Source organism: Squalius cephalus (assembly GCF_949319135.1).
Source record: "Squalius cephalus genome assembly, chromosome: 4".
In the NCBI taxonomy this organism is placed as follows: domain Eukaryota; kingdom Metazoa; phylum Chordata; class Actinopteri; order Cypriniformes; family Leuciscidae; genus Squalius; species Squalius cephalus.
In genome coordinates this window covers 52212604-52237733 of record NC_137125.1, presented here as the reverse complement: position 1 = coordinate 52237733, position 25130 = coordinate 52212604, and the positions used below count along the sequence as shown (strand labels likewise).

Sequence of the window (25130 nt, the reverse complement as noted above, 5' to 3'; positions counted from 1 at the left end):
AATAATTATAGCTATGCAATTATATATGAAAGGATGTCGTGCAACTCTTTTCAGGTTTAAATCATTGCTAAGCTGCAATATTCTGGCAATCATCTTTGACTCACAGCCTGTGATCTAAGATTCTAGGCTCATTTGCATATCATAAGCTGATTAAAAGGCCAATGACAATGTTAGATAAATAAAACATTATTATAAGCAAATAAATAAATAGGTGTGGACTGAGTGTACAGCTTTACTGATCTTTAATATTATCTTCTTCTGTTTCAATGTTGCATGCATGGTGATTTTTTGCAGTCCTTCTTTAACTTCTGTTGTTTTTTTGCTTTTATTCCAGTGCAACACCGTTCATATAGAGAGAAACAATAGTGTCAGAGATCACTGGCTCGCTGAGGTCAAGTCAAAGGTCGTCAGGCTTTATAGAACCTCTACAAAAACATTTTGACAGTTATTTCAAAAAGATCAAGGCTTTTTGCTATTGTATGACACTTTCTGCAATGTAATTGCTGTGAATTAAATGGCATTTACGGTGAAACAACCTTAAAATCTACGCTGAGTAGTTTTTGCTCCAGGTTTCTGGCATCCATGCCTGTTTCTAATCACACAGAACAATGACTCTATTTATATTCTTACAAATTTGATAGCGGCCCAGGAATGCTTTAACCACAAACCAAGAAATGTTAGACACTTTGACAGAATCAGTTTCAACAAGAATGTTTCCAAGTTTGTTTTTATTTTAATAAACATACAGAAGACAAAGTCTTTTCCAAACTCATACTTCACCCGACAGACAGACAGAGAGATAGATAGACAGACAGACAGACAGATAGACAGACAGACAGATAGATAGATAGATAGATAGATAGATAGATAGATAGATAGATAGATAGATAGATAGATAGATAGATAGATAGATAGATAGAGACAGACAGACAGAGAGATATAGATAGATGGACGGACGGACGGACAGACAGACAGACAGACAGACTGACAGACAGATAGACAGACAGATAGATAGATAGATAGATAGATAGATAGATAGATAGATAGATAGACAGACGGACGGACGGACGGACGGACGGACGGACGGACGGACGGACGGACAGACAGACAGACAGACTGACAGACAGATAGACAGATAGATAGATAGATAGATGACAGACATACAAACAAGAATGTTTCCAAGTTTTTATTTATTTTAATAAACATACAGAAGACAGTCTTTTCCAAACTCATACTTCACCCAACAGATAGATAGATAGATAGATAGATAGATAGATAGATAGATAGATAGATAGATAGATAGATAGATAGATAGATGAATGGATAGATGACAGGCAGACAGACTGACAGACAGATAGACAGATAGATAGATAGATAGATGACAGACATACAAACAAGAATGTTTCCAAGTTTTTATTTATTTTAATAAACATACAGAAGACAGTCTTTTCCAAACTCATACTTCACCCAACAGATAGATAGATAGATAGATAGATAGATAGATAGATAGATAGATAGATAGATAGATAGATAGATAGATAGAAATATTTCGTCGCAAACGCTTTGGCGGGAACCTCCACCCCGGCCCACTCTGGAACAATGGCATTCCCCCCTAAACGATTTCCGGCAGCCCCTCCTTTCGCGCTCGCCGTTGTCCTGGTGGCATATCTCCGAACCCTACTATGACCAAGGCTGGGCTCATGAATATTAATGAGCTAAAGTGCGCGCCAACGTCTGCTTTTCAACCAATGAGAATAGCCCTGCAAACAGAACAGCACGGTGCGTAATTAATATTCATACACCAAGCCTATTCGATAGTAGGATTAGCAAAGCGCGACCTGTGTTACGTGCTGACGCCAGATGTATATGAGCGCACGCGGCGGGATCTTTTTCCCCTTTTAGCGCCATCAGAGCGGGAGTCTCGCGCTGTTCACTGCGCAGTAGCATCTCCGCCTCAGACAGACCTCTACTCGTCAGCTCCTCGGTAAGGACATAATACCGCTGAGCGACTGATTGTCCGTGTTTATAAACGTCTTTTTGTTCATACTAGAAGATAAACTACGACTTAAGTCGAGATTTAAGTCGTCAGATTTGGATATTTAGCGCGTGTGCTAACCGTTCAGTCAGCAGCCATTGAAACAGACTCCTCCATGATGGAGATGAAAATGGCTGTTCGTTTTTTAAATATCGTTTAAATCCAAGTTTAACTGTTAAATAACCTGCCGTTTTAACGCTTAAACGTTTCTTTGTTGACAGACTTGATTGGTTACCGTTGTTAGGAACGTTGTCTATTCTCGTGTTGGTTTATGATGGTAACGTTAGTTGGTCTGATCTGGCGGGTAAGTTTTTTTTTAGGGGGTGTCTCATCACGTTGTCGGAAAAATGGAAATTAAACCAATTTATTTGATTAAACCGTCTTTTTTAATGAAAGTCTGATGGAGGGACGTAAATATGGCACATGTTCGATCATGATTAGGATAAAATTATCTGATGTTTTTACGCATGCTGGTTTAAATTCAGCTTACTCTAACGTTTTTGAATCGTTGAATGGCTTTGGTAATTTCCTAAGTTTTCTCTTGTTGTGAGGCTTTGGTTATAGGGATGCTGTGCTGCTAACAGCTTTAGCCGGTGGATCTGTGGAGGAAACACGTGGTGATGTGGCCTGGTGAGAATTGACCACTGCACTGACCCGTGGATCAAATTCAAGATCATTAACCCAGTTTAAGAGTTAAACAGAGGGTTTAAATGGTAGCTTTAGCAATGCCTGGACCTAGTTGGCTAGTTTGATGTTTAATTCCTCACATCTGTATGAGATCTGGCTGGTGAGTTGCCAGAGGCTCTTATTGGATAGAATAATGCTTTACTATTGAAGTCAGCCAGTAATACAATATTTATTTTTTTAATTGTATTTATGTCTGGCTTATACTTTGCAAGTCTTATGTTGCTATTGTTTATATGATTTTGCTTTAGAGTTTGATCTACACTACTGGTCAAAAGTTTAGAAACATTACTATTTTTAATGTTTTTGAAAAGTCTCTTCTGCTCATCAAGCCTGCATTTATTTGATTAAAAATACAGAAAAACAGTAATATTGTGAAATATTTTCATCGGCCATTACTCCAGTTTTCAGTGACACATGATCCATCTCTTGCTTTCCCTGGGAATCGAACCCATTACCTTGGTGTTGCAAGCGCCAGTGCTCCTCTGTTTGAGCCACAGGAAAGCTATGTAAAGCTTTTAAAGGGATTGTTCACCCCAAAATGAAAATCGTCCTCATTTAGGCTACTCACCCTTGTGTTGTTCCAAACATGTATGAGTTTTTCTTCTGTCGAACACAGAAATATCTTCTATCTGACCATTTTAATTTTTGGGTGAACTATCCCTTTAATTTGTGACGAGACAGGCTTCCCTCAGTCATGAAATAACAATGAATTGTGATGCACTTTCTAGTCTACATTGTAGACCGTAAATTGCTATTTATATGAAAGAGTCTTTGGTGAATCATGGTGAAGTCTTGGAAATTCAATGGTCATAAGGTTTGGGAACCTTAGAGAGGCTTTTTAACAAGTGCATTTAGCCTTTGCTCCCAGGTCGGATGGCTTTTATTGGGTTTAAAGGCGTGCTGTCAGCTTTCACTGCTGACGAATGGTTATTAGAGGCTGGAGGAAACCTGCCAGGAACTTTGTCCCGGTATTGTGACGCGCCATGATCCGTCGCTGCCATTGTTTGGGAAACTCTTATGTGTCTGTATTGACAGGTTTCAGCTGTCTGATCTTGACGCAGACAGAAAGGGGAAGAGATTAACCTTCAAATCTGTCAAGAATGGATGCTGTCAGGTCTTCATGTTATTGATCTCCTACAGGCGAAGAGCCTCCTGTCTGTAGCGATCAGCTCTTGAATGAATGAAGTTGCTCAGTGTTGCCGCTGGACGTGGGTGTCTGAGGTCGTGTTTTATCCGACTGGCTCATAGACTTCAGGTTTGGAGGCGGTGGAGCTGGCTCGTATGCAGGCCGGCACTAACAAATGGATCCAGTCAGATTTAGAGCTGAAGATAGAGGGCTCACACCTTTGATGTTTATTGCTAATCCATCTCAGAAAACCCCAGGGGTTGAATTTCTGCCATTGAAGTGTTTTAGCACAAAGATGGCAGCGTGTGCGAGTTTCAATACATTTGCGTCTCAAAATCAGGTCTATTTGGACACATCTGGATGCTTTTGACAAATGTCCATTACGTAAATAGTTAAACTTGTGTATATTGGATGCCTGAATCACGCCAGTGCAGCGGGTAAACCATCACCTGACAGATAAGACCATCAGCGACCGAATTTGGCTTGAGGCTGTTAAACATAACATTAACATTTTCCCTTCTCTCTTTCTCCTGTAGGAATCAGAACGGTGAAACAACATGGCAGATCTCGACAAGTAAGTGCTTGTTTGTCTATTAAAGAGCTTTTTATTTTAGACTGTCAGTAATGGTTTGATCATGTATCATTTCCCAGTTTGACAGCTTATTGGATTGACGCCCTTCTCATTATCAGCTAAAATCTCTTTATGGCTGTTGTTTGTGCATTAAATGGCACATAAACGCCCCTCTCGGCTGATGCTTGATTAGCCTCACATGACCAGTGAACTGATCTGTACGGTCCTAACCTCTCTCCTCCCTGTGAAAGACACCGAGGCCAGCAACATGTGTGCTTTCACCCTCAGTGTGCCATCCCAAGCATTTATGCAATGCCTAACACGTGTTTGCAACTCTGGGTTTACTCATTCGACACGTGATACGAGCGAGATCCGCGAATCACCTGTTGTTCACCACAGGAACTTCCTGTCTCTTAAGAGCGCCGTATATGTGATGCTGTTTCACATGCTCCTGTGTTTTTATTTCAGACGAAATGACAAATGGATGTGCTCAGTGCTTTCAGGCCCTGCCTAAGTTTTAACAATGTACATAAAAGCATGAATGCGTAAACTTTTTCTCGTTAGCAATTTTTTTTAATAATAAGCTAAGCTCTTAACTTTAAAGAAGTTAAAAACTCTTTTAAAAGATCTCTTGGGAGAAAGTCATGTTAACCTCAGAAGAAGCACAATATTTAAGACTTGCAATGTTAGTTGGGAATTGTTTTTTTAAAGAGGATCTCTTTTTCTCAGTCTACTAGAACAGGTTTTTATACTTGAATGTTCAAAAAACAAAAAAAATCACATTTTTGACAAGCTTTTCTCTTCTCAGTCTGTCAGTAACGCTCGGTTTAGTTCCTGTCTCTATGAAGCTCCTCCTTCTGAAAAGCACTTTGTGCTCTGATTGGTCGGCTGGAGCAGTGTGTTGTGATTGGTCAAGCACTTTGAGTGTGTTTGGGAAATGTCCCGAACACATTAAGTGAAACACACACCTACAACCAACTCAACCAGGCCTCGTCCCTTTTTTTGCATATGCTTTGAGCAGGAATTATTTAAATGAGTAATATTATGATGTTCGTTCCCGGAAGAAAACTCAAGACTAGGCGTTTCAGGGAGTTCAGAAACACTGATATCGAGAATAACTCCCTTTGGAGTGACTGTGTGCTTTGTTTCAGTCATTTTTCATGATCAAACCGTGACATTACACACTAAAGAAAGATGAACATAAAACATAATAGATCCCCTTTAATGTGTATTTGCAGCAAAGACCAAACTGAAATGGACCCAGCAGATATGGAGGATGTTGAAGAGGTGGAGGAAGAGGAGACTGGGGAAGACAACAGTAAAGGTATGACCTTTGACTCTTTCATGCATGTTTTTCTCCTTGGTTCCTGTGTAAACTAAAGGTCAACCAGTTTAAAAAAAAAAAAAAAATGAATGCCAGTAACCAAGATAAAAAATACGGCTGATAACCAATTAAACTATCCTCCACTGCCGGTGCTTGACAGTTCACAAAGGAATTAAAAACTATTGCCGCTGGTGTTTACTGACAACAAATAGTTCCACAACGCAACTATCTGTGCTTATAAATCTGCAAAAACAATATATTGGTTGGGTGTGACTACCACTCGAGAGGACAGGTTGACTGATCCGCTTTATTTGCATTACAAATCATCACAACCAGACTTGATTTGTGACATCTCTTGCAGTGATGTCTGATTCTCAGAGCCATATAGCAAATATGTAACAATCAAAAACCATTATAAACCAGTGGTGTTTTATCACAAAAGATGTGAAAAGGAGGTACAAGTGGATCTTTAATGCTTTAAAGCAACATTGAAACGATTTGCTAATTCCTCCATTGAGCTTATAGTGTGTTTTTATTGTTTCGAGTCCCTTTGCTGTTTTTCTTCACTAGGCTGCTGTGTAGGAAAGTTAAATGCGTCTGTCATGGATTCTTATCGCTGACACACACACCTGACAGTCGATCAAAGTCATTAGGAAGAGGCTGCGCACGTTAGCGCTGGCACTTTTTGTGTTGGGTAACATGATATCAGTCAGTAACCTCAGTGACCTTAGCTGTGTTTAGCAGCTGGACCGAGCCGTCGGGCAGAGTATTAGCGCAACTCAAAGCGTGTTTAATATCAAGTAATACGGGCATTAGATGTGCGCTTGCTCTCTAAAGATTGCTGCTCTGTCGCATTGACCTCGCCTGTGTTTTCCACTTTATTTTTGGGATGAAAAGCGCATCTTTTTTTGACCCTTTGTCGAAGAAGCTGCCCTAGTTCTGAGAGTTGTTGATTGGATAATATGGGCATTGCACTCCGCCCCTTGTCATTGGTTGGTTCTTCCTGCTGTCATTTAACAGTTATGTTTGTTTGCTCTGGTTTTAGCACGTCAGCTGACGATGCAGATGATGCAGAACCCCCAGATTCTTGCGGCACTGCAGGAGCGATTGGACGGACTCGTGGGATCTCCCTCAGGGTACATGGAGAGGTATGTGTGAACGCACCCACACACACATATGCAGAGCACGACTTCAAATAGCTCCCTTGTTTCTCATTGGCTGCATCTGATTTCCCTACTTTGCTAACACCGACTGAATTAAACCTTTCTAATTTTGGCCAGATCCTCTTCTTGCTACTTTGCATCAGGGTTGAAAATTAACAGGGGCTTGGCATGCCATCAAAATTAATAAAAATGCTACAAATTCTAGATATGACGGGGGGAAAATGCCCCTTTATTTAATGATTTCATTATTTAAAGTGTCGTTTTCCCTGAATATCAGCACAATTGCAAATGGGATGTTCATTGAATTGATGTATAAAAAGTTAATATTGAGTGAGTTTAACCCATTTTTGACAATATTGGGGGCTTTCACACCAGAGGAACGTTACCATAGTCCCTATTATTATTGGCAGGTGTACCCGCTTTTTGGTGTGTTCGCACCACAGGTACTGGGAATGATTTTAGTTATAGGAACACCTTTTTGAGGACTAAATTAGCTTCTACTTCAGAGTAGGGTAGGGCTGGGAAAAAAATCGATTTGATTTAAAAATCTAGTTGGTAGGTCAAATTGATTCCTATTTTCAAAAAATCGATTTTTTTAGATTTTTTTTTTTCTCCCCCTCTTCAGTATAGCGTACAATACATTTTGCATTCGCCAAATCTTCCTTCAGGGTTTCCGTAGCACGCTCCCTGCGGCGCAGCCCTCGATGCTTCACGACGTCACGACAAAGACTAGCATGTTTAATTTTTTAACGGTCCTCTACGACGACGGCGCGCGAGTGAGTGAGAGAGTGTTCGTGAGTGTTCGTGTGTGTGTGTGTGTGTGTGTGAGAGTGTGTGTGTGAGAGTGTGTGTGTGAGAGTGTGTGTGTGAGAGTGTGTGTGTGAGAGTGTGTGTGTGAGTGTGTGAGAGTGTGTGTGTGAGAGTGTGTGTGTGAGAGTGTGTGTGTGAGAGTGTGTGTGTGAGAGTGTGTGTGTGAGAGTGTGTGTGTGAGAGTGTGTGTGTGAGAGTGTGTGTGTGAGAGTGTGTGTGTGAGAGTGTGTGTGTGAGAGTGTGTGTGTGAGAGTGTGTGTGTGAGAGTGTGTGTGTGAGAGTGTGTGTGTGAGAGTGTGTGTGTGAGAGTGTGTGTGTGAGAGTGTGTGTGTGAGAGTGTGTGTGTGAGAGTGTGTGTGTGAGAGTGTGTGTGTGAGAGTGTGTGTGTGAGAGTGTGTGTGTGAGAGTGTGTGTGTGAGAGTGTGTGTGTGAGAGTGTGTGTGTGAGAGTGTGTGTGTGAGAGTGTGTGTGTGAGAGTGTGTGTGTGAGAGTGTGTGTGTGAGAGTGTGTGTGTGAGAGTGTGTGTGTGAGAGTGTGTGTGTGAGAGTGTGTGTGTGAGAGTGTGTGTGTGAGAGTGTGTGTGTGAGAGTGTGTGTGTGAGAGTGTGTGTGTGAGAGTGTGTGTGTGAGAGTGTGTGTGTGAGAGTGTGTGTGTGAGAGTGTGTGTGTGAGAGTGTGTGTGTGAGAGTGTGTGTGTGAGAGTGTGTGTGTGAGAGTGTGTGTGTGAGAGTGTGTGTGTGAGAGTGTGTGTGTGAGAGTGTGTGTGTGAGAGTGTGTGTGTGAGAGTGTGTGTGTGAGAGTGTGTGTGTGAGAGTGTGTGTGTGAGAGTGTGTGTGTGAGAGTGTGTGTGTGAGAGTGTGTGTGTGAGAGTGTGTGTGTGAGAGTGTGTGTGTGAGAGTGTGTGTGTGAGAGTGTGTGTGTGAGAGTGTGTGTGTGAGAGTGTGTGTGTGAGAGTGTGTGTGTGAGAGTGTGTGTGTGAGAGTGTGTGTGTGAGAGTGTGTGTGTGTGTGAGAGTGTGTGTGTGTGTGAGAGTGTGTGTGTGTGTGAGAGTGTGTGTGTGTGTGAGAGTGTGTGTGTGTGTGAGAGTGTGTGTGTGTGTGAGAGTGTGTGTGTGTGTGAGAGTGTGTGTGTGTGTGAGAGTGTGTGTGTGTGTGAGAGTGTGTGTGTGTGTGAGAGTGTGTGTGTGTGTGAGTGTGTGTGTGTGTGAGAGTGTGTGTGTGTGAGTGTGTGAGAGAGAGAGAGAGAGCGCATGTGTGTATGTGCGAGTGAGCGTGTGTGTGTGTGTGAGTGCGTGTAGGCTATGTGAGTGAGCTTGTGTATATGTGCGAGTGAATGAGTGTGTGTGAGACGGCTCGCGATGACTGGTCGGAAAACAACGTGTAGTCTGACATGTTTCTTGTCCACGACATGACAAGATTTTTAGGAGTCAAAATCGTGTAATCTGACACAGTGACTATCGTAACAGACAAAAAAAATCGTATAATCTGAACCAGGCATAAGAGTTGTCTCAGGATTTTTTTTTGTTTTATTAGCTCAATCCAAATACAGTATAAATAATTTGGATGTTTAACAATCTTTGTTGCACGCACAGTGACTTTTCAGTTAGAGAAAGGGTTTGCCTTTGCAATTTTGTTTATGTTGATGCACTTTAATTAAATACAATACATATATATTTTAAAATATATTTACAGTTCGGGGATCGAATCGTAAATCGAGTTTTTTAGGGGAAAAAATCGGCCAGCTCTAGAGTAGGGTCTAACCCAGGATAACAGGAACTGCCGGTGACATGTGCGTTGATTGGCCGAACACATGCCATACAAAGCACCGGTACCCGGCACTTTTAAAAAGCTGTGTAGAGTTTACATATACTCCACGAACATGGAAAATGGCAAACATACAGAAAGCTCATGTTAACAGCATTTACCCGTCGCCTTTGTCTGTGCCGTTGTTTATTTCTCAGCCTCTATGTAGCACTGCAAGTTGTCTCTTTGCCTCCTTTTTGCTCTTTCAATTGCATAACTTATGACTACATTCCATCTCCGTTATCACGAAAACTACGACACACAACAGAAACACAGCTCCGATCACGACATCCTCTATTCTCTAGTTGTTGACGTCGTTGAATGGCGCGCTTGACCGACACTGTTAGCCGACTTGCGCCCTAGTGGCTAGCTGCTATAGCTGACTTCCTATAATTACCTGGTATGAAAGCCCCTAATGCCAATATTGTCTGTTTTTGCTCTGTTTTACAAATGGTAATAGTTCAACAAACAAATCCACAGCAGAACTGTTTCTCGTCTCCAAACAACAAATAGTGGAGTTTCATTACTCAATGTATCCGGATGATTTTGATTTGATTAACTTCTCGTCGTCTTATTCTAGATGAATTTCTTTAAATGTAAGAATTTGGCATAAAAGATGTCAAATGTAAAAACTGCCCTTTATAAAGGTATTAAAAATCTGGAAATCCATTTAAGTGGGCTGAAATTACATCATGGAAAAATTCATTTCTTTCTTGTTTACTAAACTATAATTCTGAGTCATTCATGAATTATTCATTTGCCCCCTTGTGACCTCATGTTGTTTTTGGTGTCTACGCAGCTTACCAAAGGTGGTGAAGAGACGCGTTAATGCCCTTAAGAACCTCCAGGTCAAATGCGCCCACATCGAAGCAAAGTTCTACGAGGAAGTCCACGAACTGGAGCGAAAATACGCCGCTTTGTATCAGCCTCTCTTTGACAAGGTGAGACTTCTTTCTTTCTTTCTTTCATCCAGAAGGAATAACGTTGGTTTTATTCTCGTAAAAGGTGCAGTTTAAGATGAAACAACCTGCTGTTGTGTACCAGAAGACAGTTCAGATTGTTAAAGCCGTTATATTGACCTGCTGCCTCAGCATTTCCAACTGCAGCAAACACCAAAGTGTTCTCCAGTGAGATCATGTGGTCAATCGAGGACACGAGACAACAGCAGCCAAAGAGATGTCTTACAGAAAATAAAACCTGAGCTGGAACTGTTTATCCTCTCCCATAGCTCTTTCTCTCTCCCAGAGGAGTTGTGATGTCTGAGAAGCTCAATTAAAAACAGGATTCTTCAAGATATTAAAGCCTGAGAACATTGCTTTAGATGCTTAAACTATTTAAATCTTACAGCATTAAGTTTGCAGTTTATTCTGGCCAATTGCGGACCACCTTTACTATTATATACACACTTTTTTGTTTTAGTTAATGATGAAAATGCTGCTTGGACCTAAAGATTCTGTGAATTAGCCTTTTATTGTTTAATTTTGACGTCTAAAAATGCATTTGAACTGTTGTGTCTTTAGCGGAGTGATATCGTGAGAGCGGCATACGAACCCACAGATGAGGAGTGCGAGTGGAAACAAGATGAAGAGGAAGAGCTGACAGTAAGTAAGCAGGTACAGGTGATCCATACCTGCATGCTCTTCAAATGCCAGCTCATTTTTATCATACTTGTATTGATTTATTCGGTCATAACTTGACTCTGTCTGGCTCTTTGCCGTTATCAGGAGGAAATGAAGGAAAAGGCCAAAGTGGAGGAAGAGAAGAAAGATGAGGAAAAGGAAGACCCTAAAGGAATCCCCGAGTTCTGGCTCACAGTTTTCAAGAACGTTGACCTTCTCAGTGAAATGTTGCAGGTAGGGAAAGAGCGGCCAAACGTGGGCTCACGAGGGAGTGATTGTGACCGTAGTAGTGTTCAAAAGCAGGTCGTGCAACATGGGAATTTACAGCGAGTGATTTCTCTTTGGAAAATGTTGGGCTTGGCGTTGCTGCCATCTAGTGATGTGAAAGTGCACTTTGCAACTTTTTTTTTTTTTTTTTTAGCAGGCATCATGAATCTGCACAATGACTTTCCTTCCAAATATTCAGTTTCTATCAGGAATTAATATAATTTATCGCAGTTTTAGAACATGAAACTTGGGTTAGTTGATCAGGATTATTATAGTTAATAAACAAACTTATTTTATTTCAGGTAAATGACAAAGCAACATTTCTCATTTTCATTTAGTCTTGCGTGCATTTTCATTATTATTATGTGCATTTTTATTAAAGCAAATAGACTAGATTAATTAGTGTTTCTATTGATTTGTTTCTGTCTAGGAACATGATGAACCAATCCTCAAGCACTTACAAGATATCAAAGTCAAATTCTCTGACGCCGGCCAGCCAATGGTGAGCCTGAAAGTCGTTGTTTTCTGTGTGACGTCTTTAAGCTCACAGTTCACTCACTGTTTTGTGTGTTCGGTCTCGTTTCAGAGTTTCACATTAGAGTTCCACTTTGAGCCCAATGATTTCTTCACACAAACAGTCCTGACAAAGACCTACAAAATGAGGTCCGAGCCAGATGAGTCCGATCCCTTCTCATTTGACGGGCCAGAGATCATGGGCTGCACAGGGTACGGCTCAACTTTCGACTTTAACTCCATTGAGGGCATTGATATGCCAATGTTAACCTGTGAGACTGGAGACTGAATGTCTGTGTTTTCAGATGCACGATCGACTGGAGTAAGGGCAAGAACGTCACACTGAAAACCATTAAGAAGAAACAGAAACATAAGGGACGTGGCACAGTTAGGACGGTCACCAAGACGGTCCCCAATGATTCATTCTTCAACTTTTTCTCACCACCTGAAGGTAGAAAATCCTTAACTATGTTTAAATTTTTTAATCAAGAGTTGTTTTTGCTGATAATGACATGGTCTAAACTTTCTTTTCTTTCATTTTCTTTCCAGTTCCAGAAACCGGTGAACTGGTGAGTAAACTTTTATTTATTTATTTTTTTCATGAACAATTTGTAACTTTATTCTAAATTTGGAAACATGCTTACAAAAAGGTTCTTTATTAGCATTAATGGTTCCATGAAGACTTTTTAACATCCATGGAATCTTTCCATTCCACAAAAGATTCTTTAGAATTTTAAAATGTTTTTTACACTAAGAAAAATAGGCTCTTTTTAGAACTGCTTACTAAAAGATTCTTTGGAAACCATAAATGGTTCTTCAATAGCATAACGGCAGAACCTTTATTTTTAAGCATGGTGATTCATCTTGGTGAATAATCTGATATTTTGGCCAGTAACCATGAAATCTCGAGGTCAAACATCAGTGTCTGATGGTTTGTTTTTGCTGTATGTTCAGGACGAAGACTCGGAGGCAGTGTTAGCAGCAGACTTTGAGATTGGTCACTTCATCCGCGAGCGCATTGTTCCCAGGGCGGTGCTGTACTTCACTGGGGAGGCCATCGAAGATGATGATGATGACGTGAGTGAGCGAGACATCCTTTGTCATAAAGTGAAATGCTTTATTTCCAAACATCTGACCTCTGTGTTTGTTGTGTTCGCCAGTATGACGAGGAGGGAGAGGAAGCCGACGATGAGGTTAGTTTTCATCTCGTTGTTTGTTTTTATCATCTTAACGCCCTCGACTGTTTGTAAACTGTGCTTGTTATTTGCAGGAGGGTGAAGAGGAAGCCGACGAGGAAAACGATCCAGACTATGAGCCCAAGGTAAGAGTCCAGATGTCTATCAATGCTCCTCAAGGCAGTCTGATACTGAGATCTCAACATACAGAACACATACGGTCACCTCCACTCATGCATCACCGCCTCTCGCCCTCAAATGCTAATTCTCCTGGCAAAAATCCTATTCTTTGATTTATTATTTTCTAGTCCAATTGAGAACACTATTGTTTTGTTGATGACTGACTGCAGTGTTGGCGTCATCTCTGTTTGGCTGTTATTGCAGGAGCATTCAGACCTTTAACCCTGATTTATAAATACTACAGTGCAGCTCTAAATCTTCATGCGTCAATGTTGAAAATATCCTGCCCTACAAGGGTCAGTTTGCACAGTCCTTTTCCTATTTTTCACTGAATCTGAACATATGCATCAGTACTTGCTCCGAGAGGTCAAGGCTCAGGATGGGAATTCTAATGGATGGTTTTCCTCTGGCATTACTGACTGACTTAAGATTTGGGAAGGAAATCTAATTACGTTTTTTCTTTTTTGGTTGATCAATATGGCTATGTAGTAGTAATATTATTAATAATAATAATAATTATGTGCTTTGTCAGTTTGCACAGTTTGGCCAAGATTTATTTCAATATGGCTATGTAGTAGTAATAGTGATAATGATGTTGATGATAATCCAAGTTTGCACTCCTTGGATTTTATTTATTAATATTCCATATTGTAATAAACAAATCTTGGCCAAACAGTAGTAGTAATGTATAAGAAATTACTAAAACAATTAGAAATATTATTAAGTATTTAAATGAATTACACTACCACTGTAAAAATAATTTTTTCCATCTTAATTTCACTCTAAAACATTTAAAAATCACAATATGGCTTATTGCGATTATTTTATGAATCGTACAGCCTGTCTTAATATTAGAATGTTATACAAATTGCTGTCCTGACGAGAGTGAAGCATCACTGCACGTTTATCTTCCACTTTTACATGAGGAGTTTTTATGTAAACCTCTGTCAGCATGTCAAAGTTCTGCCCGTGCATCTCATCTTTTCTCAAAGCATGCTCTAAAAACGACTCTACATTGATGTTCGATTAGTCAAGACTAGGAAAAAGATTGACTTTTGTAAGTGACGACATGATTAACATGTTAACTTTTCAAGCTCTTTGGCACCTTGTGAGTTCCTCTCTAAATTTCTCCTCACTAGGTGTAAGTGATGTCTGTAGTAACCCTGCCCTGGTAGGTAACGCTCCTGAATCAGTGTCCCTCCCTGACCCTCCTGTTGCGTTTTAAATCCCTTCCCATGATTCCACCCCATCCTCACACTAATCACTAACACGCTCAGTTGTTGTGCTTGTTTTTTTTTGTTTTTTTTGTTCTTTAACCATCGTGAGTTGGCATTAGCATCTGTATTGTTTCTGTATGTTGAAGCATCCGGTTAGCTCTCCAAATTAAACCCTGATTTGACTTGTTGTCGTCTGGAGTCTTTTCCCGCTGAGGGTGGGAAAGACCGACCGCACTCGTTCTGTCATGCCATTGGTGGAGCCCGGTGTCAGTCATTGCTGTGCCATCCCTAGGGCCCTATGAAACGTTTTATTTTGACGTTTGAACAGTTTTCCCCATTTTAATTCAATCTGGATTCATTTTTACCCCCCATTTTAATGGTTAAATTATATAATGAAACTTTTACAGTTTAGCAAGTTAATTTAATGCCCTATGAAGAGTTCAGATGCAAAAGCCTCTAAGTGCCATCTGAAATTCTTCTAGAATGATCATTTTTATCAAGCTTGTATATTAAGTTCAATAATTTCACTTAAATGACAATTAATAGGTAATTTTCTTTGCCATTTAAGTGAAATTACTGAACTTAAATATACAAGCTTGATAAAAATGATCATTCTAGAAGAAAATTTCAGATGGCACTTAGAGGCTTTTGCATCTGAACTCTTCATATATATATATATCTCCCATTTACATTTTTCTGGATTCAGTTTTAATTGTTTAATTGGATTAATAATCAAAAAATATATCTAATCAAGATATGAGTTTTTAAATAGTTGGAAACTTATGATTTCCTTTTTTCGCAGAAATTTTCAATGTTTCTAGATTCATGGTTTTACACAAATGTTTATAAATAAATGCAATCAAAATGACTCTGCTGGCTTTTTAAGTGCTGCACAACAGAGGTTTACTGTATAAATGAAAACATGGGGGGGGGGAAAATGTAATTTATTCATAATAGTAATTATTATTATTATTATTATTACTTTACTATTGTACAGTAGAATGTATTTGTCACAATTTCAAGTACTTATTTTCACCGATTTTCATGAAGACCTCATTCTGTGTATGGTTTAATGATGAAATGGTAAAAAGTTATACTGTAAATCCCAATATTATAATTTTTTTGACTGGATGATTCAGGCCGAGTTTTTTTCCGCATCGTGTAAATCATAGGGCCCTGTGTCCCCTCAGTTTGTGGCCGTGTGATTTGATTGGCTGAGGACCCAGCTGTTGGTTTTACAAGTGAAATGTGTTTTGCGTGCATGAAAAGTAACACTCCCTCCTTCCTTTGCTTTACAGAAGGATGCCAACCCCCCAGAGGAGTGCAAACAGCAGTGATGGCGGCGCCCGCCTCCTTCAGGATCCCCTACACTGTAACGGCTTCAAACAAACATAGTTACTTACCGCCTTACAATGTTTTGTATTTTTCTTGGTAGAAATAATTGAAAAATAAATAAAAGGGTTTCAAGATTTTTGTTACAAAAAAAAAGAAAAACAACTCCTATTGGGAGCCGTTGCTCATGACGCATAGTATTTTACTAGACCGGTTTCTTTCTTAATTTTTTTTTTTTTTCCTTTTCTCTCTGTATACATGGTTAGAATGCAGAAAATCCCTCAAAGCATGACACTTGTTTCTTCACTGCTAAACTAGTCGGGTTCTCGTGAAGTCTTTTGTATTGCTCTTAGACAACAGCTGTGGAAAGACTGTCCAGTTTACAGGAAAAGTGATTCCTTTACGCTCTGAGCAACCAAAGCAGAGGCACGAGACCGTCTGTCTCGACAGGGTCGCACACAAAGGCGCTCGTTCATTCAGTTCAAACCCCCCCCCGTGTGTAATCAGGCTAAATCAGTTCTCGGTTAAAACATTCCACAAAGCGCCACACTATTTCTGCTTACGGTTCAAAGACTTGTGTTTTGTTGGTGGTGACTGTACATTCCACATCTGTGCGAAGGAGTTCTTCCTTCTGTAGACGCTCTGCTGCATGACTGTCGTTTTTTCTTTAATTTTTCTCTTCTATGAGCACTTTGTACTTTGTCATGTGTTGGTAGCGTCTGTTTCCAACGTCGATTAGACCAAGCGCTTAACGTTACGCTGGCTTGCCGTTATTCAGGTGGGTTCTCTACTCCATGCATCTCTCCAGAATGCACTTACAATGATCCCAACGACCTCATTGGAGGATTAGACTTAGAATGCGAGAACCTGATTGGAGGAGCCATTTATAGTTGGTCTCTGATTGGTTTGTTTCTGAGCTCGGCCCTGAGTGATGTTTGTTGAGGAGTCTGTGGTGACACGCCACCCTCTGTTTGGCAGACCTATCACTGTGAAGGGGTGCGACAGACTGTGTGTGTGTGATTGTGTGTGTGTGTGTGCACTCAGAGGAAGGCCTTCGTCTCCTCTCACTCGTAGCGCAGCCCAGCAGGTCTGAAGCAGATAGAGCAATATTCTCACTCCGAATCCCCCAACGCCGCAGTATCCCGTGTCTCGTTGCCCCGGCTCTGTGCACATGTCTCGCTCAGACCGCGTGGCTCGTCGATTAGCAGCGGGGGTCTTTCTGGTTCCCCTCAGCAGCTGTTGTCAAAGCAAAATGCCATGCTACAAAATACTAATGTACTCAATAACTGTACGTGGATGTATATTCATGAAAAATAAATTGGTAAAATGTGCAAGCATTGGTCTGTCTGTTTCTTTGCATGTTTAAATCCACACCAATATTTAAAATTAAGTTATTACCAGAAATCTCTGCAAAATGCCAACTTTTACTGTCAATGTCATGATGGTCTGTGCCAATTTGTGAATATTTGTACTCATTCATTGACCACTAGGTGGCAGCGTTGAGTTTAAATTCCCTAAAGTTATTCAGTTTGACCACTCAAAATGTGTGCAATGTGCAATCATTTAAGTGATCAAATGGGCTTATCACTTATTAAAAACTAAGTAACCCATAATAAACCATATTTACCTGATGTTGCTAGAAAGGTTTAAATCTGTAATGGATGAGGAAAAAAATGCAGGAAAAACATTGTATTGCACTTATCCTTAATTGCTTTATTTATTTTTCCTTTCAGTCTTCTGATAGGAGATTGAAGATGCTTATTCATTTGAATCAAACATTACAGTAGTTTATTAGGACCGTTTTATATCTACAATGTAAAAAAAAGTTTACTTAAAGATGTTTAAGTCATTTCAACTTAAATTACATTAAACTGACTTAAGAGTTGAATCTTGTATAACTTAATTGAAAGTTGCTGCTTATTTTGAGTAAAATCAATGTAAAAAAAACATTTCATAACCTAATGATCATATAATTGTTTTACAGTAATGTTAAAATGAATATTTAAACTAAAGTATGTCTTTGCTTTATTAGTGCATATTGTAATTAAATGGTATATACTGAAATGCTCTTTTTTTTTTTTGTTAGTTTTTTTTAGAGCTGTATTAATCAGTAATTTCTCATTTTAATGTTAGTTTGCATTGTTTTTTATTTTTCGGTATTACTATACCGTTATACTATAGGCCTACCATATTTTAGGCATTTATGATATCTCTTTCTAAACGTTCGTTTTTGAATGTTCGCGTTAAATTACATAATGCAACATAATTAAGATTATGATTCCTACAAATGTTGCCTAGTTAGACACCTCGATTGGTTTTGAGACGGTCCATGATGAACTCGATTGTGTGTGTGTGTGTGTGTGCGCGCGCGTGCTGATGTTGCCGAGTTGAGCGCGCGTGCTTCACTCATGCAGTGGGCGGTCCGCGCGTGAAAGAAAACCCCCGTGCGCGCTCTGTCCCGATCATCACAGTCCTCGCAGACCCGGGACATCCATCCGTCCGCCTACCTAGGCTACAGCCCCAGTCCCAGCCCGAATCCGAACCCAGACCCAGTCCCGCACAGGCTCGTTTCATGCGCGATCTGACGAGATGCTGGAGTCCGGTGGCGGCGCGCGCGTGCTGAAGGAGGGCGCGCTGGAGAAGCGCAGTGACGGGCTGTTGCAGCTGTGGAAGAAGAAGCGCTGCGTGCTGACCGAGGACGGGCTGATGCTTCACCCACACAAACACCACCACCACCACCCCCACGACACCGGCTGCAAGGTGAAGGAGCTGCACTTCGCCAACATGAAGACCGTGGACTGCGTGGAGCGCAAGGGGAAGTACGTGTACTTCACGGTGGTGATGTCCGAGGGCCGAGAGATCGACTTCAGGTGCCCGCAGGACGAGGGCTGGAACGCGGAGATCACGCTCCAGATGGTCCAGTACAAGAACCGCCAGGCGATCCTGGCCGTGAAGTCCAGCCGGCAGAAGCAGCAGCAGCTGCTGATGGTCTCCTCGCAGAAGATGCTCCGAAACGCGCAGTAGGACGCGTGAGACCCCGCGGAGCCTCTCCGGAGTGCGCGAGATCAAGGGACGCTCCCGCGTGGAAGCGCGTTGCAGGAGCGCGGAGCTCGCGGGCGTCGGTTCGGTGTCACCTTGTGCACTTGGACGCGCGTGCAGACGCTCTTCATGCATTGAAAGACATCACAGCTGAATTATCATCGTATACCAGACGGGAATATCACCTCGGAGATTGTAGGGGGGGCCGGGGCAAGTTGTCACATTGAGCTTTATTGTCTAGCAGTGGTTATGCCGCGTGTTGGTTTCAAACATCCATCTTCAATTATGAGCAGTTTTGTGGATTCTGCCCTCCTAATAAGGAATGTAATATAATTTTTTTTTTTTTTAAACTGTAAAATCACGCTGGGATATATTAAGGTGAGAGGGAGCAATATAATTAAGGTAGATTTGAGATTGTATTCTCCAAAAATGCCAGGTTGGGGCAAGTTGTCACACGAAGTAATGAATTAAAATCCATGTTGGTCAATTTTTTCTTTTGCTCTTTGAATTGATGTTTCAGAATTATTTTATTTAGCTAAATTTAGTGTCAAAAAATGAAAGGTTCCCATTGTGACAACATGCCCCAATAAACTGTATTTTCTTTTTTGGGGCTGTAATGGTGTAAATGTTCATATGATTTCTGAAGCAAATACTTTAAAGTCTGTATTGATACAAAAACTGCCTGAAAGTGAAAGGTGTGACAACTAACCCCCGTCTCTCTTATACGTTTATGGGTTGTGAATGTGAAATGCCTTTAGTGCATCACCGTTCGTCTGTCTTGAACAGAAGTGCCATCATCACTTTCCACTTCAGCGCGGTTTCATTTGTCAGTCTTGTGCGGCTCTGGACGTGGAATCAATATCTTCCAGGAGACCTGAGAGGCCAATTCGTCACGGTCCAGATCGCAGTCTGCATGTGTGTGTGTGCAGGGATTTTAAAGAGACCACCTGAGCGTCACACATCCAGTGGACGTTCACCGGAAAACTGCAGACTCCTGAAACCCTCTCAGATCCACCAGATCTTTAGTGATCTCTGATGCTCGACCAGTAGAGATGCTCTCAGCACTTCTGCATTTGATTATATATTTATTTGTACATATATTTTGTAACTGGTCATTTGCATATCTGAATGTTGGGTTATGTCTCTTAAGGTACACTTGATGCATTTCAGAATCTCAGAATAAGCTTTTGATTACTTTTTTTTTTTATTCATGTAACTGGTTTGGATGGAGGATTCACATTTGACCAATGCTGGTTTTGAAGAGATGCATTGTTGGTTCGCTTTCTTGTTTTTCAAACCAAAGAATGTACTTCATTTTATTGGGTGGATCATGCTGACATGACGTAACTCATACTCTGTTAAGGTTCATTCATTTGAACTATGAACGTTGACTGTGTCATTGACCTCAGTCAGTGTGTGGACGCCATATTTAATGCAGTGATTGATGTGCAGTTTTCCATTTTGTTCCACTGGAAAAACTTCATTCCACTTCATTCCCGTTGAATTAAATGTGGCCTCTATCCTGACTGAGGATGTTGATCTGTGTATTTTCCGATCAATAATGCATTACATAAAACGTCTCAGTTGAGCGTGCAGCGACAGAACTGAACTGGATATTGTTGATTCATCAGATGATCTGCTGTCGAGTCCTGCGTGACAATGACATTTTCTGATGGAGCGGCATTGTTCCTTAAGCTGATGTGAATGCCACTTTCATACCTTTGAAATATACATTCCATTTCAAATGAATGTTGCATCCTTGTCTTTGCTTAGTGCTGTGATTTATTGGGTTTTTGTGGTACAGAAAGAACAAATGGCAATGCACACGGTTCGGCCAGAAACATTACACACGTGCAAATGCCAACACCAACACAACAAAGCTAAACTTAAACTAGGTTCCCAGCATGCAATTTTGCGTTTAAAAGACGTCTAATAGCCGTCCAAACACAGCCCAGACGTCTAGGCTTAAACAAGGCAATTTAGGTCATTTAATAGACGTCTAACCATATCCTAAGAATAGACTAGTCATCAATTAGATAATAAAGAAATGAAATGAGTGAAGAAATGAAACCAAACACCTTGTAATCACTGTTTACTTTGATTGCATGATGGAATATCATACATCTCGCTAGTTATTTTCGACATGTAACCAAATTCAAGGTTATTTTGGCTAGAAGTGTGTTACTTATAGCCGGACGAATACGGTGAAATGACGGCGATTGCTTTGCTGGGTTGCTTCTTCAAACTCTTGCTCTGCCTCGACTTGAAAATGAGTCGTGGAAGAAGATGCTGAGAATGCAAATCACATGTGCATTGCATTATGAATTGCATTCATTGCACAGCGTTTGCAATCACATGCTCGTGTTTCAGGCCTTATGGTTCACGTTTCCAACGCGTCTCGTGTCTCCTGCCGTCAAATCACTCGTCTGTCTTCCTGAGCTATAAGTGGAAGCCGTTTCCTTGAATAATATTTCACTGTCAGAGCTGTCAGTAAGACGAAGTGTTGGCCACGCATCTACGCCTCCGAACGCACCCGGAGAAGCCGTCCAACTTAATTAAAACCCCAACGCTAAATCAGAACGAGCACCCGATGCAGGGCCGCCGTGAAGGATGAGTGTGTGTTATTGGATACACATGACCTTTGTGGACGAGGACGGCTTCATTACATCACACTACTGTACTTCAGTGTCGTGTCATAGTTCCTGTGTGGATTTGATAAGCAAGTGTGAGTGGAAAGATCAGTCGTGCTGCTGACAAATGCATGTGTGTGTGTTTCAGTGCATGGCTGAGATTCTTTCAAAGGCCTCGCAGGGCATTATGGGTAAGAGTGTAAAAATGGCAGACTGCCTCATTCTCTGCCCAATGCACACACCCCCCCGATTATCTATTTTTACGCCTGTACACCTCTGTGTAATCTGAGATGTGCTCCAGGAATGTCACTCTTATAGATGCTGATCTCATGTGTTTATGAACCACATCCGTTTGTCACAGTATCAGAAACGGCATTTATTTCACCGTACGGCTTTCAAACGGAAACAGGCCTGTTACAAAAATAGCATTTTTGGACCACAAACCAGGTTATTGTCCAGGAAATGGACATTCACACATCCTCTGGAATACGTTTTTATCCACAATCAGCTCCTAAAATGATCAAACATCCACAAACCACGTTAGATTATGACGTAATTGCACCAGAAATCACGGGCTGAGGTTTGTAGTTTGGCTGGAGCTTCAGCAGTGTTTCTGCTACAAAATCATTGTAATTTTCAAAATGCCATTTAATCGTGTAATCATTTACTCCTTCCGGCAGTCGTGTGGAATTAAACGAAAGCTAATTATCAAAGCAGAAGGTGTAGGATGGAGAGATGTGCTGAAAACAAGCCAATGACAGAGCCGGAGGGCGACAGTGAAACTTCAGCATCTGTTTCACATGCTTATGTATTTGTCATTTTGTTCCAGAACCATGTGAACTGTCTTGCTGTCTGTATCATCTAAGATAGCATCCTTACTGAAACCTATAGTGCTCCTTATTCAAAGCACACCAGCAAAGCAACTCCCAAACGACCCAGAGTCTGATGAATCAATTTCAGTATGTTAGCTAATGACATGATACACTATAAGTATATGAAGCATAACATCATAAAGCATAAAACTAATAAACATGAAGACACATGAAGTGAATTTCTAATTTTATTTATTAACATTGTTCAGTTTTGGAAATAAAACAGGCAGTTTGGAACGGTAATAATTTGCTTTTAGTCTCAGATACTTCTTGGGGCAAACTTACAAACCCTTGTGAATGTCAGCTGATGATAATGATTGTCATTTTAACCAAGTAAAACCCCCGCTAGCTAGTTAGATATTTGCTATTAAAAGGATATTTGTTATTAACTTCATGGCTGTTGAAAGCGCTGACAAAGACACACCGGGTGTGTGTTGTCTTCCAGTCAGCTGCCTGTCAGATGATGAACAAAGTTAATAAATAGTGTCTGGAAGGCTATTTTAAAAGCTGATGATTTGACTAAGGGAGAGAAATGTGCATTTGTTTAATCACAAGCAGAACGTTTAACAAATGTGATGAAAATATGTTTATGACTTCAGTTTTCTTTGATTAAATCGCATTTTATGGAAATAAAACATTTTTGGAAAAGAGATTTTTAGAGAAGAGATGTAAATGAAGTCGGTCACTGCCTGTAGCCTAAGCTGCTTTAGGTGCAAAACTAATATAAAGTAATAAACGACCTTAATAGCCTATGTGCTAGTTATTTGATTCCGTTTGAAGGGCCATATAGAGTAGAAATGACGAAATTACTGACGAAATCGATTATTTTAACCGGTTCACTGAGTAGAATTGTTTGAAGAAACCGGTTCGCGGAAAGAATCACATTTTCAATAATCGAATCATTACAGGTTAGTTGAAGTGAATCGGACTCGATTCGACTGAATGAACTGTTTCATAAAACCGAGGTCAGTCGCTTTTTTGGTAATTGCATAGCCGTGAATATTACCTGTAACCAGTTGTCTCAGTGACTAATGTAAATATCAAAGATGTTGACGCAATATTTCGGTTGAATTGGGAGTGTGTATCCATCAACTGCAGAGCATCACGCGCAGAGTAGGCTACAACTCATAAAACAAACCAAAAAAAAACCCAAAACAATAAACACGGAAGCTCTCGTGGACGTCAGTATCTAAAACCGTCACTTGACACACGGCGTCTGCGTGTCCCCGTCTATGTAAGTTACCGAAAACAAGCAACAAACACACACTTATGTTCAGTTTAGAGTAGCCTAATTACAGCACTCAAGATGCGGTTGTGAGTTTTGAATGAGAACCGAACTGTGTAGGCTATAACTTAACCGTATTAAATCTTCAGACCTCAGTTGGTGAAAACAAACAAAACATTGAAGCTAGAATTTTTGTTAATGCACTTTTATATTAATGGCAAATTAATATTTCCATTAAACTGTCTTAATGTTCCTTTAAAAGGCTAGTTCACCCCCCCCCAGCCCCCCAGCCCCCCCTTTCCTTTAATGTAATATTTCAGATGTGTTATCAAAATACTTATGTGATATTTTCAGAAGTACTATGTGAACAGTTGAACAGCTAACTTTAAATCTCCTGGCGTAACACTTGACTTTGGCCCTTGTGTCTGTTATGGGTGAGTGATCTCTGGAACAGAGGGCCCTTTCTCTCTCTCTCTCTCTCTCTCTCTCTCTCTCTCTCTCTCTCTCTCTCTCTCTCTCTCTTTCTCTCTCCCCTCCAGCCTGCACCTGTTCCCGTTCACCCTGAAGCCAGTCACACCAGTCTTCATTAGCACAGCTGCTGCCGCCCCTCAGTCCACAGACAGGAAGTCAGATTAGATACAGAATGTCACCTTGCCCATATCAAGCGCTGGCGACCAGAATAAGACACATGACACATGATCATGCTGGTGATTTACATCAGTGAGTGAGTAAACACTGCAGAAAATGCTGTCTTATCTAGGATTAAAAACAGACTTCACTTAGAGGAATATGCCTCTATTAACACTTCACTTGAGGCCTTTATGCATAATGCATTATTTTCATAAATAATTGTAAAAATGCATTATAATTGCAGATTCTGAAAATGGTCGTTTGTTATGTTTTTAAAAGCATTACATTTTATGTGTTACAATGAATAGACAAGTAGCACTTTAAATGTGTTAATATTAGTTAACTGCACTATGGTCAACATGATCTAACAATGAACAGCGCATTAATTAATCTTAGTTCATCTTAATCTCAACATTTACTATTTTTAAGGTAGCCTACTCAAAAGTTGTATTAACATTAATTCTGTCAGGACCACTATCGTCAAATACGATTGACAATTAGCATACGTTTAGTATTGGCGGTGTGGTTCTGTTGTTGGAGAGCAGCAATAACCCCCGTTAGGGGAAACAGAACAGAACCAACATGAATGTATTGCAGATATTATTAATTCAAGATTTTATTCTGATTCAAGGGGATTCAGAATGCCAAATCCTGACTGACGAGAAGAGCTGGGGAGGGAGGGGGGTAATTCGCTCCTGAGAAACGCGATAGCTGCTGATAACACTGAATGAGCTTATATATGTATACAGTGATATGCGCCGTATTCGTATATGTAGACGTGGATCAGCTGAGAGTCACTGATGCGAGCTTGACTAACGTGACCTGCCAGAACTAACGCTACGCTTAATATAATGCACTGTGAACTAACATGAGCATTTTTTTAAACTATCATAACAAAGGTTTATATATACTGT

General features: G+C 40.6%; 2 protein-coding genes and 1 long non-coding RNA gene across 10 annotated transcripts in view; all 3 read left to right on the top strand.

Moving 5' to 3' along the window:
- The first annotated feature begins 1849 nt into the window (after positions 1–1849).
- nap1l1 (nucleosome assembly protein 1-like 1) lies at positions 1850–17154 on the top strand. 7 transcript variants are annotated; one of them, XM_079868810.1, is made up of 16 exons: positions 1902–1984; positions 4385–4422; positions 5658–5743; positions 6789–6891; positions 10317–10458; positions 11038–11130; positions 11242–11370; positions 11834–11905; positions 11990–12129; positions 12222–12367; positions 12466–12485; positions 12871–12993; positions 13077–13109; positions 13187–13237; positions 14411–14442; positions 15787–17154. In XM_079868810.1, exons 2-15 carry the CDS (start codon positions 4406–4408, stop codon positions 14414–14416), a joined length of 1161 nt encoding a protein of 386 aa, XP_079724936.1. In that variant the 5' UTR covers positions 1902–1984; positions 4385–4405; the 3' UTR covers positions 14417–14442; positions 15787–17154. The 7 variants fall into 7 exon arrangements, 3 of the variants coding, with proteins under 3 accessions (XP_079724936.1, XP_079724935.1, XP_079724934.1); XR_013820848.1 differs by lacking the exon at positions 12466–12485 and having other exon boundaries at positions 1850–1984; positions 12222–12386; XR_013820849.1 differs by lacking the exon at positions 12466–12485 and having other exon boundaries at positions 1894–1984; positions 11038–11118; positions 12222–12386.
- Positions 17155–18266: 1112 nt separating this feature from the next.
- Positions 18267–20600, top strand: phlda1 (pleckstrin homology-like domain, family A, member 1). The gene has a single exon (XM_079869043.1). The coding sequence runs from the start codon at positions 18410–18412 to the stop codon at positions 18842–18844; it is 435 nt and encodes a 144-aa protein (XP_079725169.1). The 5' UTR covers positions 18267–18409; the 3' UTR covers positions 18845–20600.
- A 2716-nt stretch (positions 20601–23316) lies between these two features.
- The window catches only part of LOC307157979, a 58866-nt gene continuing 57052 nt past the window's right edge, over positions 23317–25130 (top strand). For both annotated transcript variants that reach the window (XR_013821155.1, XR_013821156.1), the window contains exon 1: positions 23317–23595. This is a non-coding gene — a long non-coding RNA (uncharacterized lncRNA). The remainder of the gene's footprint in view (positions 23596–25130) is intronic.